This window comes from Fragaria vesca, linkage group LG6, assembly GCF_000184155.1.
Source record: "Fragaria vesca subsp. vesca linkage group LG6, FraVesHawaii_1.0, whole genome shotgun sequence".
Taxonomy (NCBI): domain Eukaryota; kingdom Viridiplantae; phylum Streptophyta; class Magnoliopsida; order Rosales; family Rosaceae; genus Fragaria; species Fragaria vesca.
Window position 1 is genome coordinate 2691910 of NC_020496.1, and position 15619 is coordinate 2707528.

At 36.9% G+C, this 15619-nt stretch overlaps 2 protein-coding genes across 2 annotated transcripts in view; one reads left to right on the forward strand and one right to left on the reverse strand.

Moving 5' to 3' along the window:
* The first annotated feature begins 1056 nt into the window (after positions 1-1056).
* LOC101295065 lies at positions 1057-2325 on the forward strand. Its single transcript, XM_004304801.1, has 2 exons — positions 1057-1458; positions 1615-2325. The coding sequence occupies exons 1-2, from the start codon at positions 1057-1059 to the stop codon at positions 2323-2325; spliced, it is 1113 nt and encodes a 370-aa protein (XP_004304849.1).
* Positions 2326-6121: 3796 nt separating this feature from the next.
* LOC101295355 (probable inactive receptor kinase At5g10020-like) overlaps positions 6122-15619 on the reverse strand; it is a 13607-nt gene continuing 4109 nt past the window's right edge. The window contains exons 3-6 of the mRNA XM_004304802.1: positions 11053-11993; positions 10311-10517; positions 8850-10241; positions 6122-6924 (exon numbers count right to left, since the gene is read on the reverse strand). Of these exons, the coding sequence (XP_004304850.1) occupies positions 6347-6924; positions 8850-10241; positions 10311-10517; positions 11053-11993 (3118 nt within the window). The 3' untranslated portion in view covers positions 6122-6346. The remainder of the gene's footprint in view (positions 6925-8849; positions 10242-10310; positions 10518-11052; positions 11994-15619) is intronic.

Below are 15619 nucleotides of genomic sequence, written 5' to 3' on the forward strand. Positions count from 1 at the left end.
GGGGTTGTGTTTCAAACTCCGAAGAGAAAAGAGAGAACCCAGTTTGGATGGAAGAATGTTGAAGACGAATTAGCGTTTTCAAAAGTTAATGGCGGGAAATATGAGAGGAACCCGAAATGGGATTTTGATGAGGAAGAAACTGAAGCAGCTTCATGAAGGGTTGAGCTTAATGGGGAACGTCTGCTGTGTACGCAGTACTCGGACTACTGCGGCTGTCTCTGGACGGTGAAATTACAAATTGTTACTTTTGATAAGAAGCCAGGGAGGGGATGGGGTTTTGCTGACCTTTCATACTGGTGCGGGGTTAAAGTAAAATTTTGTTTCACCTTGGTTGTTATTTTTAATCCTGCTTCTAAGAGCAACTCTAACCAGAATGCTATCTGGAGATGCTATTCTCATTTTAGCACCTTTTTGTGGCACTATTCATATTTCACTCATTTTCTTTCTCCAACAATAAGGTGTTATATGGAGGTTTTATTCTCAATATTTTTGATTAAAATAAAATTTGAGTATAATGTTAATAAATATTATATTAAATAATATGTCAATTTAATTAAAAAGAGTAAAAATAATTTTTTTTATTTTTTTCTTAATATTTTGAATTATTCTTATCATTTAATATAATATTTAAAAAAATTATATATACATGTTAAGTCTTTTGTGGAGTTTTGTCGGCATATATGACAAACTTGCCACTATTTTGTAGATATTTTGATGTGTTGTGTCGGCATATACAACAAACAACCCAATTTCAATGTGATTTTGGTCGCCACGTTTCAAAATTCTACTGGGCTATCCAGATTACGGGTTGTATGTGTTTGACACGTGTTTTATCTTATCCGTTCATATCATCCCAAATTGTCCATAAATATAAGGTTAGTGTCATCCTCATCTCTCACAAATTCACAAATACTTCTCATATCCAAATCCTACAAACCCCCCATATTGTTTTCCTATTTATTTTGTCAAACTCTTTCTGCAATGAATCGTTTGACAAAATTTTTATTAAAAGATCAAGAAGAGGCTGTCCATAGAAACCGTTGAAAATCCAACATGATGGCCGCTGCTGCTTTGCAAATTCAAAGCAATGAAGACGAGGAGAGACAATGGGGTGGATCTTCGGAAGGTCGTACTTATAATGCTAGAGATCGAGAGCTCATGGATCAACGACTTAAAGCTCAATACTTCACAGATCCATGCAGGTATGAGCCAAATATATTTCGTAGGCGGTATCGAATGCAACCTTGGGTCTTTGACAGGATGATGCACAACGTGGCCAACTACGATTCATATTTTGTTCAAAAAAGAGATGCGACTGGGAGAGTCGGCCTATCTACTGAACAAAAGCTGACATGCGCCATGAGACAACTCGCATATGGGATCACAGCTGACTTCTTTGATGATTACATGGATATTGCAAAATCCACTGCCATCGAGATCTTGGAGCACTTCACCAGAGCAATATGGAATATGTACCACGAGCAATACCTCCGCCGACCAACACCGACAGATTTGTGACGCCTGCTCGACAAGGCTGCAGATAGAGGATTTCCAGGGATGATTGGGAGCCTTGATTGTATGCACTGGAGGTGGAAAAACTGTCCCACCGGTTAGGCAGGGCAATATACTGGCCACAAGGGGAAACCAACTATCATCTTGGAGGCGGTGGCATCATACGATACTTGGATTTGGCATACCTTTTTCGGACTTCCAGGTTCTCTAAATGATATTAATGTACTTGGACGTTCTCCTTTGTTCAATGATGTGTGTCTTGATGAAACCCCTGAAGTTCTTTACCAGGTGGGTAATAGATATTACAACAAATGTTATTACCTAGTTGATGGCATATACCCTAAATGGGGTTCATTTGTGCAAGCAATTCGAAATCCAAGGTCACCACAGACACAACACTTCACAAAGATGCAAGAAGCGTACAGAAAAGATGTTGAGAGAGCATTTGGTATTCTCCAAGTTCGTTGGGCTGTCATTAGAGGACCAGCTCGTGGGTGGAGTAAGGAGAATCTTCAATACATCATGATGACGTGTATTATCTTGCACAATATGATTGTTGAAGATGAACATGATGAAGATGCAGCAGAACCATTTGATCCAAATGATATCCCAACCAAACCAAGGAAGGCAGAAATATATGAAAGGGATCCAGAAAGAGAAACTGATGTTCATCGCAATCCGGAAAGGTTAAATCAATTCTTGCGCCGCTATAGGGAAGTTAGATGTCCGGTGATGAATAAAAATCTCCAAGAAGATCTAGTTGATCACCTATGGAGCATGAAGCTACAAGGTGATGAGAACAATGAAGAATGAGTGCTTATCTCTTGTTTTTACTTAGTGTGGTGTGCTTTTACTTTGTGTGGTGTTGCTTTGTTATAAAATAAAAGTTTTGATGTGTTTTTTTTTTTTTTGCTTTTACTTTGTAATAATAAATATCACAACCTTTATATAATAATAAAGACAACAACCTTTATTTCATAATAAAAATAACTAACAATTATTTCATAATAAAAAACAACTAACAATTAAACCCAATGTGTCTCATGAACCGGAAAATAACCGACCAAACTATCATTGTCTCCTTCGAGGGGTGCTTGATCTTGATGGTGTATAGGGATGTTTGAGGTTCCTTGCTCCCTATCTATTATCGCTTGTTGCTTCCTTTCCCAATAACCCCTCTTTCTAGGGGTATTGAATGTTGATGGATCAACCATCATCGTGCGAGCATCATCGGCGCGTTGCTCAATTAGCCTTGCTTCCTCAAAAAGTTGTTGTCTTTGATGGTACTCTCGCTCATGTTGTTCATTAACCTTTTGCATTTGAATATGTAAGGCCTCCGAGTTATTTTGCTTGCCTTTTTTCTTTGCTTGTTTTTGAGCTTTTTGTCCTTGAGGGCGTGCTTGCCTTGTCAGGGGTGTCTCGACCTCATTTGTGGATATTCCTTCTTCACCCAAGTTGATAGAAGTAGGAATCCTTGAGGTTGGAGTTGTAGGTGGCGCCGTTTCCCCAAACTTTTGAGTATCTTTCAAGACACTCCAACAATGGTCAAAAACAAAATCTTTTCCTTCCTTGTCGTAGTAGATTGACTTAGCTCTCATGAGCTACATACAATGTTAAGTAAATAAATATTATGACTAAAAAATTAAACATTTATATAAGATAGAAAATATAAATTAAATATGACTTAATATAAACAAAAATTTGAGCACAACATTAATAATATAATTACCTCGTCAAGTTCATTTTCACCGCTTCGGTGAAGAGTTTTGGCTTTGTCAAGAGATTCGCGCCACTTCCCACAAGCTTGATTTATCACCTTCCAATGAGAGTTAACACTAGAAGATGTTCTTTCCATACAACTTGCCGGCTTGTTCTTGTTGTACTCCACCGCAACACGCTCCCACAATTAATGTGTCCGCACTTTGATTTATTCCGGTGGCACCATCACCACCGACGGTGATCCAAACTTCACAAAGAATAACTTCTTCATTATGCCTCCATGAATCTCCCCTCTTACCCATTTCTTTCTCTTCAAACCTTTGAACAACAAAAAGAGTGAAGGAATGAAATATTTAGAAGGAAATATGATGTTTGGTGTGAGGAATTATGAAAGAATGGGTTGGTATTTATAGAGTTTTCTCCAAAACACTGTTCCAACGGGTATATTTTTTTAATATATTTTTATGGTAATTTTTTGGATAAAAATCGAATTTTTAATGCAAGTTTTATCCACAGCCGTCCATCTTTTCTTTTTTTGATAAATTCATAGCCTTTGGATCATGTATATATCCATTGGAGTCACACAAAAAAAAGTTGAATCATCTCAGCCGTTGAATTTAAACGGATAATTAATCACATCCGTTGATTTCTTGACCGTTGGAGACTTTTGACTGCGTCACATGGTCCAATTGTGTCATGTAGGGCCACTTCCATCAGACTTTGTCTTCATTTTCCATTCCAAAGAAGAATAATGGCGCGTCCTGCACAGCCCAACAAGGAAATTGGAGCGTCAGTATCTTAAACTCCTCCAGGCGTGTTAGTCCATCTCTAATAAATATATATCTGCTGCCTGTGGGGCCCACAGGGGCTGGTCTTGGAAAATTTCATAATATAGCACTTCAGATGGCACTCGGGGTTAAAATTCCAACTCCAGCTCCTTGTTATTTTGCCGTTGGAGATGGGGTTTTTTTTTGTCAAGGGGTGGTCTTTGTTTTTAACTCCACCATTGGAGTTGCCCTAAGGGGTCGAGTTTACTGAGCTATTGTGCTATAAATTGTTTCAGAAGGTGGATGTACTTTTGATTGTTAGGGAGCTAGTGGTCACCAGGTGTTTTAGTAGTCATAACTTATAAGAGAGTAATTCTTATTGTCGGCCCTGATGTGTGATTATTCTTTGTATTGTTCACTGGGTAATATATGAGGATACAAAAATAAATGAGCTTACGCAGCACCTTATTTTTCATTTTGGTCTCCTTAGATGGTGTTTTTGTGGGTACTCAAATAGGTCATCTTTAGATAACATCATCCTTTTAAACCATAAACCAAGTAAACTACCTTCTAATCCTACATGGGTTAATATTATATTAATACAACTTAAGGCACCTCATATGAGTCCAGGACAATCTTAAAAATAAGAAGGTGTAATGTAGTCCTGAGTACCAAAAGTTGTTGTAGCCCTAAATTTGGGGATTTAGGTGCTGCTAGTTTGTCAACTCAAGCTAATTTGGCCAGAAAAGTCTTGCACACAAATTCACAATGAGAAATGGCGGATTCAATAGATACGAGATTGATTGTTGTGAAGTAGGTAAGAAGCAATCAAATTCTTTACCCAAAGACACCAGATTGATTGTTGGAAACAGGATGTCAAAATGTCATGGTAAAAACATTTTTCGCTTTATTTATTTGTTTGATGCAATGTATATATAAAGCGGGAGAGGTTCTAATGAGAACCTTCTTGTTGAGGACTAGTAGAAGACTTCTTCATTTCATCTCTTTTTCGATCGCATATTCACATCTCGGCCATCTAGTTTATAAAATATATATGAGTAGATCCATTCTTACAAATTTTCATTCAAATTAAAAATCATTAAAGCATTCATAAATGTGATTTACCGATTATAAACTTGAACGGCTCCTGTTTAACATATTTGGATCGTCCATTGACATCTCGGTCGTCTAGTTTGTAGATATATATACCCTACAAATTTTCATGCAAATTGAAAATTGTTAAGACATTCATAAGTGTGATTTACCGATTATAAACTTGAACGGCTCATGTTTGACATATTTGGATCGTCCATTGATTTGATCTAATTCAAATCCTTAACGATCACCAATTTGGCTAAAAATTTGTATAAGTGATCTACTTATATAGACCTAAAAACTTAACGGTTAAAATAGAAAAATGTGATTGTAAAATGAGTGTAATAAACCATTAAAAGGAAAAGTCCTCAGCTAGTCATCAACAAAAATGTCCTTTTTTTTTGTTGAAATTGTCAACAAAAATGTCCTTGTTAGAACCCCTTTTGGTCAATTTTTTGTGGTGATAGTTCTTAGAAGTGTAACTTGGAATATGAGTAGTACACGACAGAGAATAAAAAGATTTTGTACAAACTCATCTACATTATTTACTCATATAGATGATTTTGTACAAACTCATGTAGACCGGTGTATATTACTAAGTTTTTGGACTCCTTTAGGTCCTAACAGATATATAACGAAATAATTGATTAAATAAATATTTAAAAATATCACAAAAAATATTAATAATTGATAAAATACTTAAAAAAGAAGTAAATAATGTTCACAATATAAATTAAGGAAACTCATAACAAATTTAATTTCTCAATTTAATTGGACAAACTCATCTAGATCAGTGAAATGGACAACTTCAGCAAGAGAACCACCCAAGCTATATCATGTATGCATCTATTGCAATGGCCAATTGTAAGTTGGATGTTGGAGTACTCAATTTGTAGCACAAAATGTAATCTACTGTTTCTCCACAACTTAAATTTAAAGAGTGACATTGTAACATTTTCCTTCTCTTAATTTCGGCGGGTACACAGAACAGAAAATGATATCTGTACTGTTCACCAAAACGTAGAACACAAAGAAGGGCAATCGTTGTTAATTTAATATCAATCTCAAAACAGTCAACTAGACAATGGATGGGTCATCCCTTTACAAGAAAAAATTCCACAAAAAAATGTGACAATTAGCCCCAAATCAGAAGGCTAGAAACCAATTGAAGAAGGAAAAAATAATAATAATGAACAAAAAATTGGGTCAAGGAACAAAAAAAAACCTAATTCCAAGACGCATTTACAAAATTTTTAAAGGGATATTGAACAGAGGTTGTCAAATACTTGTCTGATGTTAGGCCTCTCATTTACAGGGAGAATACACCTGAGTGATATTGCAAGCAATTCATCCATTGCTTTTGAGGGTTCTTCCCCACCAGCAATGTCTCTGTCGATACAATCCATTCCTCGTCCTTCTTGATCACAAAGCCGAACCCAGTCTGTGAGATCAACCGCCCCTGACTGACCCGATATAATGTCACCGGCACTCCTTCTGGTTAACATTTCCATCAAAATCACCCCAAACGAATAAACATCAGCTTTGAAAGAAGGGACTGGTTTGGCCGCAGTAGCAAATTCTGGAGCACGGTAACCAAGAGCTCCCATATTTAAAAACTGCTCTGCAACACCAGCTGGTGTCATTAGACGGTGAAGACTGTAATCAGTAAGGCGAGGATGGTACTCAGGACCTGCCAGAATTACATTAGTTGGCTTTAGGTTCCCATGGGGCAGGCCTCTATCATGTAGGTAGAGCAAACATCGAGCAACCTCCACAGCTACTTTTAGCCTTTGGTTGAATGATAATGGGGAGTACCTCCGAGGTGTGCTCTCTGCCAACAATATACACCCATGATACTTAGAAAAATATAAATGGATGGATACTTAAAAGCTAACAGAAAAGAGCACATTGTACATAAAATCATTAAGTACATGTAATTTAAGATTGAAAGATCACGGTGTCTATGAAACCATAAGTACCGTCATGTTAAAAGAAATAATTGTTTTATGCCAACAAAATGACAAAGTACCACCATTCAGAACAAACAAACAAGTTACACTCGGTCCTCGTATCTAACTTTCCATTTATATGCGGAGATAGAACAAAAGGCGGCATAACACAGACACAGTGATTATCACACCACCGCAACTTTCATGGATCCCATGTCCACACAAACACAAAACCAGTGATCCGAATAATGATGATCATCAACCCAATTACAGTTTCAAAATTTCAAAGACCCCTTTCTCATACTGTCAAGGCAGCAGATTATGGCGCGTATATACTTTTTTTTTTTTGTATTCCTAAATTTTATACCATTACTCAGCAAATTGTTCCTATATAATTTCTCTGATTGTATCGAGCATAATGGTATATATAACCTATTAAGACTCAAAAGATGAATTGCCAAGATATCCAAACCCCAAGACATGGGAATTTGAATGGGTCAGATTGATGTGGAGTTCATGCCATTAACCAAAAGTACAAAAGGATCAGCTACCATTAATATATTCAAGACACGACAACTAAGCAGCACAACTATGCCAATATTCACAATTAATAATCCCCATAACACACAGTAAAAGGAGACTGGGAGTTTCATCCCTTCTTTCTGCTTCCACTCTTCATTTAACTCGATTTGCATGGTAAATCTTTATGTGAGACATGTCAATCTGTTCTTACAGTCAATTTAAGTCCCTCGGAGACACATCTACATATTAAGAGTTTATACTTACTTCCGAGATAAATTACACTAAAAGACTGTAACTATGTCCATATTAACATGCCAATTTATTTAAATTAATAGGTTGACTGAAAAGACAAAGGAGTAATCTAAACCAATCTTCTTAACAGATTATTCACACTCGTATTAGGAAATGGACCATGAGAAATATTATCACTTTAGAACCTAATCCGACTTAGGTACCAATTTCAGCTTCCCCTGTTGACTGATGAAAATATCATTTACTGGGAAAAAATAGTGCCTGCTGCCATACCTAACCACAGCCTCGCTATTCGTGCGCAATGATTCCATTGTAAGAATATTCTTTATATCCTAACTAAAAAGCAATTTTCTACGACCATTAAGAGATCAACTATGAACTTCTCTACAACATGCTTTTTAGTTTGAATGTAACTCAAAGAATGACATGGAAAGTGATCATGACCAGCACCAAACACTACAATTAAATGAAGCAAAGAGCAGTAGACAAAGTGACAAACAAACCACATCACATGATCATGTTCATCTTCATAATAAGGAAAGAGAGTTGTGCATCTAAGTAGGTAATACACTACTATACCTTCAATGTTGCTAATCAGCATGCTATGACATTGATTTCACAATTTATTATGATTTAGTGAATCACTACGGTTGAAGTGGCTAAATATCTTATCATGTCCATGTTCATGTTCATAAATTCATAACAAGGAAGGAGAGTTGTGTATCAAAGTAGGTAGCACACTACTATACCTTCAATGTTGCTCATCAGTAGGCTATGACATTGATTTCACAATTTACTATGATACACTACTGCCAAAGAGGTTAATTATCTTATCACGACTTACCTACACCTGTAAAGTGGAACTAAACTCTAAGTTCTATGGCCTGAGCTTCATCAAGTTTAGTTTAATTATAAAATGGTCACACCAACCATATAGTATTCATGAGTATAAATGAGCATGTAGTTAATAGGTTGAAGGGAGCAATTAAGTTTACTACTACTAGGTACTTTAAAAAGGTAATAGAAGTCTTACCATAAAGATGTAGGGCCAAGCTATCTCCCTGGACATAGTCTGCTAAAAGAAGCCTCTCTTGTTCCCTAGGCCCCCAATAGTATGCCCGTAAAGGAACAATGTTTGGATGCCTTACAGAGCCAATCCTTTTGACTTCCTTGGCAAAATCTTTCTTGTGCTTGACCAGCCCGACCCGTAACCATTTCACAGTCAACATATGCCCACTATCTAAAGTAGCTTTGTACAGAGTTCCATGGCTGCTTCTGCCTAGAACTTCTGCAGGAGCTCGAGATAATTCCTCAGCTGTAAATTGTAATGAAGCATCTAGGAAGAACAGTTCTCCAGCCAACCGATCTGGTGAGTACACATCCAGTATTACAGGCTGCTCATATGCCTCTATAAAACGAGGTGAGGAAGATAGTGGAGAACCAGGGGAGGACTTCCTTCCAGATGTTGTAGGCTGGTTATCAAGAAGATTCATAGGTGTAGAACTTGTTGCTGCTTCCCCAGGTAAGACAGGCTTCCCAATTTCTGGTACAAACTCTGCCTGCCCTGACAATGACCTGGATTGTGAAGTTAGCAAGTGATCATTTGAAAAGCTCAATGAAGTTGGTGGAGGCTGAACGTTCGTATGGAAATTCAAAAATGAAGGACGTGTGAATCTGCCAATCTTAACATCTGTCCCTGTATTTTCACCACCAAACCCACTTCTTCCATGAAATCCTTTATGGTGTGTTTGATGATAAACCAATAAAACAAAAACTATCATCAAAGTAACTCCAACTGAAGCAACAATGATTGCTATCCTAATATGAGCCTTTGAAGTATGACTTTTTCCTTGTCCCGGAATATGATCTGGAACTGAAGGTCTTCCCCGACCATTATTTGGCAAGTTTAGCAACTCGTTTCCAGGATGAAATGAAGACATGGGGAAGCTTTTTAAATTCTCCGGTATAGAACCAGATAGATCATTATTGGAGACATTAAATACAGTTAAGCTGGATGGAAGCTTCTCAGGAATTGCGCCCTTGAATTTGTTTCCTGATAAATCAAGGTACTCCAATCTATCAAGTTTACTCAATTCACTAGGTAGCTCTCCTGAAAACTGATTCTTTGCAACGTTTAGCAATTTGAGTTCAACCATGTTACCAATGGCCCGAGGAAGGGTACCCGATAAAGAATTATTGGAGAGATCGACACTCTCAATTGGCAAATCTGGAGGAAGAGCTAAGAATTCACTTACACGTCCGCCTTGGAGAGGAATTGGCCCATTCAAGTGATTTTGTGAAAGATTCAACCTTGTCAACGTCAGTGAAGAGAAGAAACTGCCAGGAATGGTACCACTGAACTCATTTTGACTCAAGTCAACTGTAGAGAGTCTGGGGCAAGCCTTCAGTATCGAAGGCAATGACCCTAATAATAAATTATCTCTTAGACTAAGTGAAGTTAATCTCTCGAACTGCAAAGTCAAGTTTGTGAAGCTTCCAGAAAAATTGTTTGAACTCAAATCAAGAACCTCTAAATCAGCACCCATTTTCTGCAACATTGATATATCACCTGAAATCTTATTTCTGCTCAAGTCAACCACTACACAACTCCTCATATCCACGTTCTGCAATGTGCCCGACATACCATTTGATGAAAGATTCAAGACTTTCATAGTTGTAGAGTTAATTCCAGTGATAGAACCTGAGCATATAAATAATGACAATATTAGATAGTACTTTAGCATTGTATTCATAACTTTCACGCAAAGGAACCCAGTGTGCAACGTTATTTTATAACTCGTAGATTTAAGGAAAATTGGTTTGGACTAAATTTGCATGCAAAGCCCAATGACTTCTAATCTCTTTGAAGACATCCAAATAATCAACAGAGAGTAAATGGTAAAGATTAAAAAACATTGAAGATTATGGCAGAAAGACGAGAGTAGTTTTTGATTCACCATTTTCTACCAAGTAGGAACCAATGAACTAAACCAGAATTCTTCAATTTGTCAAGGCATATGATACGCGCCTTGGTTCACGTTGAAAAGTCAGAGGCGGTTTTGGGTAGACACAAGACTTTAGACTAAACTTCAGATCTCCATCTTCAGTGTATATTCAAGAGTAATTGCTCTACCACATATAACTTAAACGCATACGAAAACAAGCACTGATCTATGCCTGGAAGATTAAAGCTTCATACCAACTTTACACAATGGAAATGGAGTAAAAGTCCATACCTGTAAAAGCATTTCCACTAAGATCCAACTCCTCCATCGGAATCGAACTCCCAAGCAACTCCTCCGGTATTCCCCCAAACAACTGATTATTAGCCAGCCTCAAAACTCGCAAATTCGACAACGACCCAAACGAAGGAAGCTCCCCTGTGATCTGATTACCACCCAAGTCCAAAACTTGCAAGTTCCTAAACAAACCAATGGAATCACCCTTAAAGAATCCGCCAGTCAGATTATTATGGCTGAAGTTCAAGTGACGCACAGTGTTTGATAAGCTGGAAACATTGTCCGAACCAAGCCCAATCCCTCCGAAAAACTCATTGTTACTCAAATCCACATACTCCACATTGCGAAACTCCTGCAACAACTCCGAAACGTCCCCCCAGAGCTGATTGGAATGCACATCAAACACCTTGAGCTGATTCAGATTCGACACCCGACCCGGAAACCCGCCTTTGAATAGATTCCGAGACAAGTTGAGATAATTCAATCCCCACAGGTCGGTTATCCGGGCCGGGATCGGGCCGTAAAACCGGTTCTGGGATAGATCCAAGTACTTGAGAGAGGACATTGCTCCCAGCCCCGGCGGGACCCGACCGGAGAAGTCATTGTTAGCAAGACTGAGATTCTGCAACGCATTTAGACCAGTGAGAGTGTTCAGCTTAAGCTCGCCGCCGAGGCCGAAGCCGTCGAGTGTGACGGCGACGACATTGCCGGCGTCGTTGCAGTAGACGCCGGTCCACGGAGGGCAAGACTGAGAAAGAGTGAGTGAAGAGTCGGTCCATGTGTCCAGAACCTTCCGGAGCGGGTCGGTCTGGATCCCTTTCTTGAACTCGTAGAGAGATCGGAGCTCGGAGTCGGTGGCGGAGAAGGCGGAGGCCGCCAGAAGAGAGAGGAAGTAGAGAAGAGTGAGGATGTGATTGTTCATCGAAAACGGAAGGGGGCTAATCATTCATTTCATTGATGGGTTGAAGAGGAAGAGAGCGGAGTGGTCTCTCTGTGAGGACAGAGAGAGAGAGAGAGAGAGAGAGAGGAGGGAGGGAGGTAGACGGAACCGTAGTAGTTGGTAGTTGGAGGAAGTAGAGAGGAGAAGAAGAAGAAGAGAGAGAGAGAGAGTGGTGGGTGGGTGTGAGAGGGGGGTAGGGTTTTTAATTGTTAGGGTTAAAAATGGAGAGAGAGAAAAAGAGAGGGGAAAATGCCGTTAAAAATGGCGGTTTTCGGGTCAGGTGGAGAGTGTTGGTTGGTGAAGGTGAGTAACTACAGACTGGAAAGGAAGGACAAAGGAGGAGGAGGAGGGTGATGACCCTTAAGGGCTAGGGACACTGTCCCCACCACATCACATGCTTCCTAACGCCGTTAACAGACTCAGCTTCGGGAGGACGGGTGCTAACAAACACATTTTCATAATGGAATATTTTCTCTTCGAAGCTTTTTTTTTTTAGGTCATTTTGTCTTTTTAAGTCAGTGTAAACAATTTTTTTTATATAAAAGGAGTCACGAAGAACACAACTTGGGTCAACATACAGTAAAACTTTGATAAATAATTTTTTTTGAGAGGAATAAATAAATATTTCATAAATTAATAATATCGGTTAAATAATAAATTTCTCCTATCCCAAATCGGGACCAGTGTATATTACTAAGTTTTTCGACTCCTTTTAGGTCCTACCAGATATATAACGAAATAATTGATTAAATAAATATTTAAAAATATTACAAAAAATATTAATAATTGATAAAATACTTAAAAGAAAGAGTAAATAACGTTCATAATAAAAATTAAGGAAACTCATAACAAATTAACTTCTCAATTTAATTATCCCAAAATATCCTTATATATTTTTTCCTTATATTACGAAAAAATAAGGAAACTCTTAACAACAAACCCTCAATAAAGTAATAATTTATTATTTATCGATAAATGAATAAATCAATATTATAATAACTCCTCTAAATTAATAATTTTTCACAGTCCCGACTTTATTCATTTATAGAGGTTTTACTGTAACACAAGTGAAAAAACAAACAAATTCAACAAAATTCAACACAAAAGCAAACTCATCAGAAGAGAAAATCGATCGTGTCGTCATCACCAACAGTTGAGTCATCATATGACACATAACGTTATCGAGCTGCTACCAATTAAGAGCTTAGAAAATGATCAATAAAGCTTAGAAAACAATCAAATCATCTCGGTTATGAACACCAAACTAGACCTCAAAACCATTACCTAAGAATTTAAAACCCAAAACCATACAAATTAAACATCGACAAAACTCATCAGCAGAAGACGAGTCAAGAGATTGCCAAGTTAAGAGGTAATCAAGTAAATGAGAAAAAAGGTAATCCAGAATCAGTGGCGTAGCTAGAAACTCGATTTAGAAGGGTCAAGACTTAAGTGACTAATAAGTTAAAGATTAAATTCAGTTTGCCCTCTCGTGCTTTAGGTCAATAATCAGTTTGGTCTCATATTTTTTTTTTTAATAACGTTGGTCCTTGTACTCTCAAATGACATCATCTAAGTCCAAAATTTGAATTTTAATGCAAAAATGGGTGAGTTTGGTCCTTGAAAAATGACTTTTTTTCATCGTTAGAATGTTTATTTGTCCTATTTGTAGGTTAAAAAACTCAAATGTGGATCTCTATGTCAGTTTCAAGTCAGCAAATAATATTATTTTTGAAGCCATATTAAAATTTTAGACTTAGTTGATGATGTTTGAGAGTACAAGGACCAACGTTATTAAAAAAAAAGATAATGGGACAAAACTAATTATTGACCTAATACGAGAGGCAAACTTAATTTAATCCTTAAATTAATTAAGACAAAATATCAATACGTAGTCGTTTCATAGAAAATCTTTTAATCGTTGGTTTATACCTAACATTATAAATTACCTCATTAGATTGATTCATGAGAGAAATATCGATTATGAATTCCTTTTTTCTTTGTATTTATAGAAACTGTGAAAAAATTTATCAAACATTACCATTAGAAATGAAAGTAATGTCATTTGTAGAAACTTAATAGGAGGGTCATTTCTATTTTTCTATACAGACCACTTAACTAATTAACCAAAAATTATGTATGAGAAAGATCAACTGACCCTTCTCGCCCCCCTCTCCCTACGCCCATGCCCAGAATTGTCTTCAAGTCGATTATATACGATTGTTAGTCTTTTTGTCGACTCTTGAGAGAGACGGAACTCTGTTTGCAACTTTAAATTGTAAACAAATAAAACAATAAGGTAGTGAGGTCGAGCTCCATAATGAGGCTAAAGTGCTATAGGAACAATCAACTATATGCAACACACTTCAACTAGAGATAGTAGCCAAAAGGTTGAAATTTTTTAAAATTGGATTCTATTTGAACCGGTCAATTCGAGTAAAGTTTTTCGTCTCTGGTTTTCTAATTCCACTTTTTAAAGATTCTAATAAGCCCAAACCGACTAGATGAAATATATATATATATATATATACAGGGACCTTCCAATGAGGGATCTCTTTTTTTGTTCATTTCTAGGGATAGGCCCACACCATTAGATCTGTTTTTTAATGGGTTTGAATGGTTGAGATTAAAATAAAAAACTTAACACTTATGTCAAACCTACACCATTCAAGATCATTAAAAATAAATCAAATATTTAGATGACTTAACGATCATCAAATTTTCTAAAAATTTGCATAAGTGATCTACTCATATAAACCTATTAACTGAACGGTGGAGATGTGATTTAATGATCGGGAAGTTTGTCAAATACCATATCCCTAGAAATGAACAAAAAAAGGGATCCCTCGTTAGAAGGACCCTATAGATATATACACATATATATATGTATTAGTATATAACCTAAATGAAAATTTTGAGCACAAAAATTATTTTTTAAATAATTGCGGCGAAGATACAGTTAGTAGAGCACTCAAGTATTTGCAAGTATCGAAAATATGTGTCTGTATACATCGCATGTCAATTTTTTATCATTTTAATTATCAAAAAGAATTGAAGAGGATTTTTTCGCACTTAACCCTAGTAAGGCAATTTTAGGCCGGTTTATTTTATGATGAATTATTTTTAGAGTCAATTTCGTATTCGTTAAGAGCAACTCCAACTTTAGCATAAATGTGGACATACGTGAATTTGACTTACAAACCCATATTGTGACAAAGACTTCCAACATTGTCAATTTTTTGGTTCTCTCTCTCTCTCTCTCTCTCTCTCTCAATGAGAGATTTGAGTGTTCTGCAACAAATACTTGCATGTAAATATCTAAATCCTTCAACTTGCTAGTGAATCTCTCTAGAGAGCTCACAAAGAGGACAAAGGCTAAAGTTCTGGCTGAACCACTATAAAACTGTTGTCTTTATGTTTTCATCTATTTACTTTGCTTAAGTCTAAAGTATCGGTACATATCTATTTACTTTTCATGTACCAAAATTGTAGATTTAAAACTTCGTGTATATATATTAGGGTCTGGTTCAAGGGACATCAAATTTAACACAAATTTTGACACTATTTCCTGGTCATTAGATCTTAAAATATTCAATGGTCCAAATCAATTGTAAATATGATGTC

Bases quoted from the DNA above. Each gene is read 5' to 3' on its own strand.
- LOC101295065 (XM_004304801.1), top strand. From the start codon at position 1,057: ATGGCCGCTGCTGCTTTGCAAATTCAAAGCAATGAAGACGAGGAGAGA. The intron at 1,459-1,614 runs GCAATATGGAAT...CCCACCGGTTAG, and splicing joins TCTTGGAGCACTTCACCAGA to GCAGGGCAATATACTGGCCA.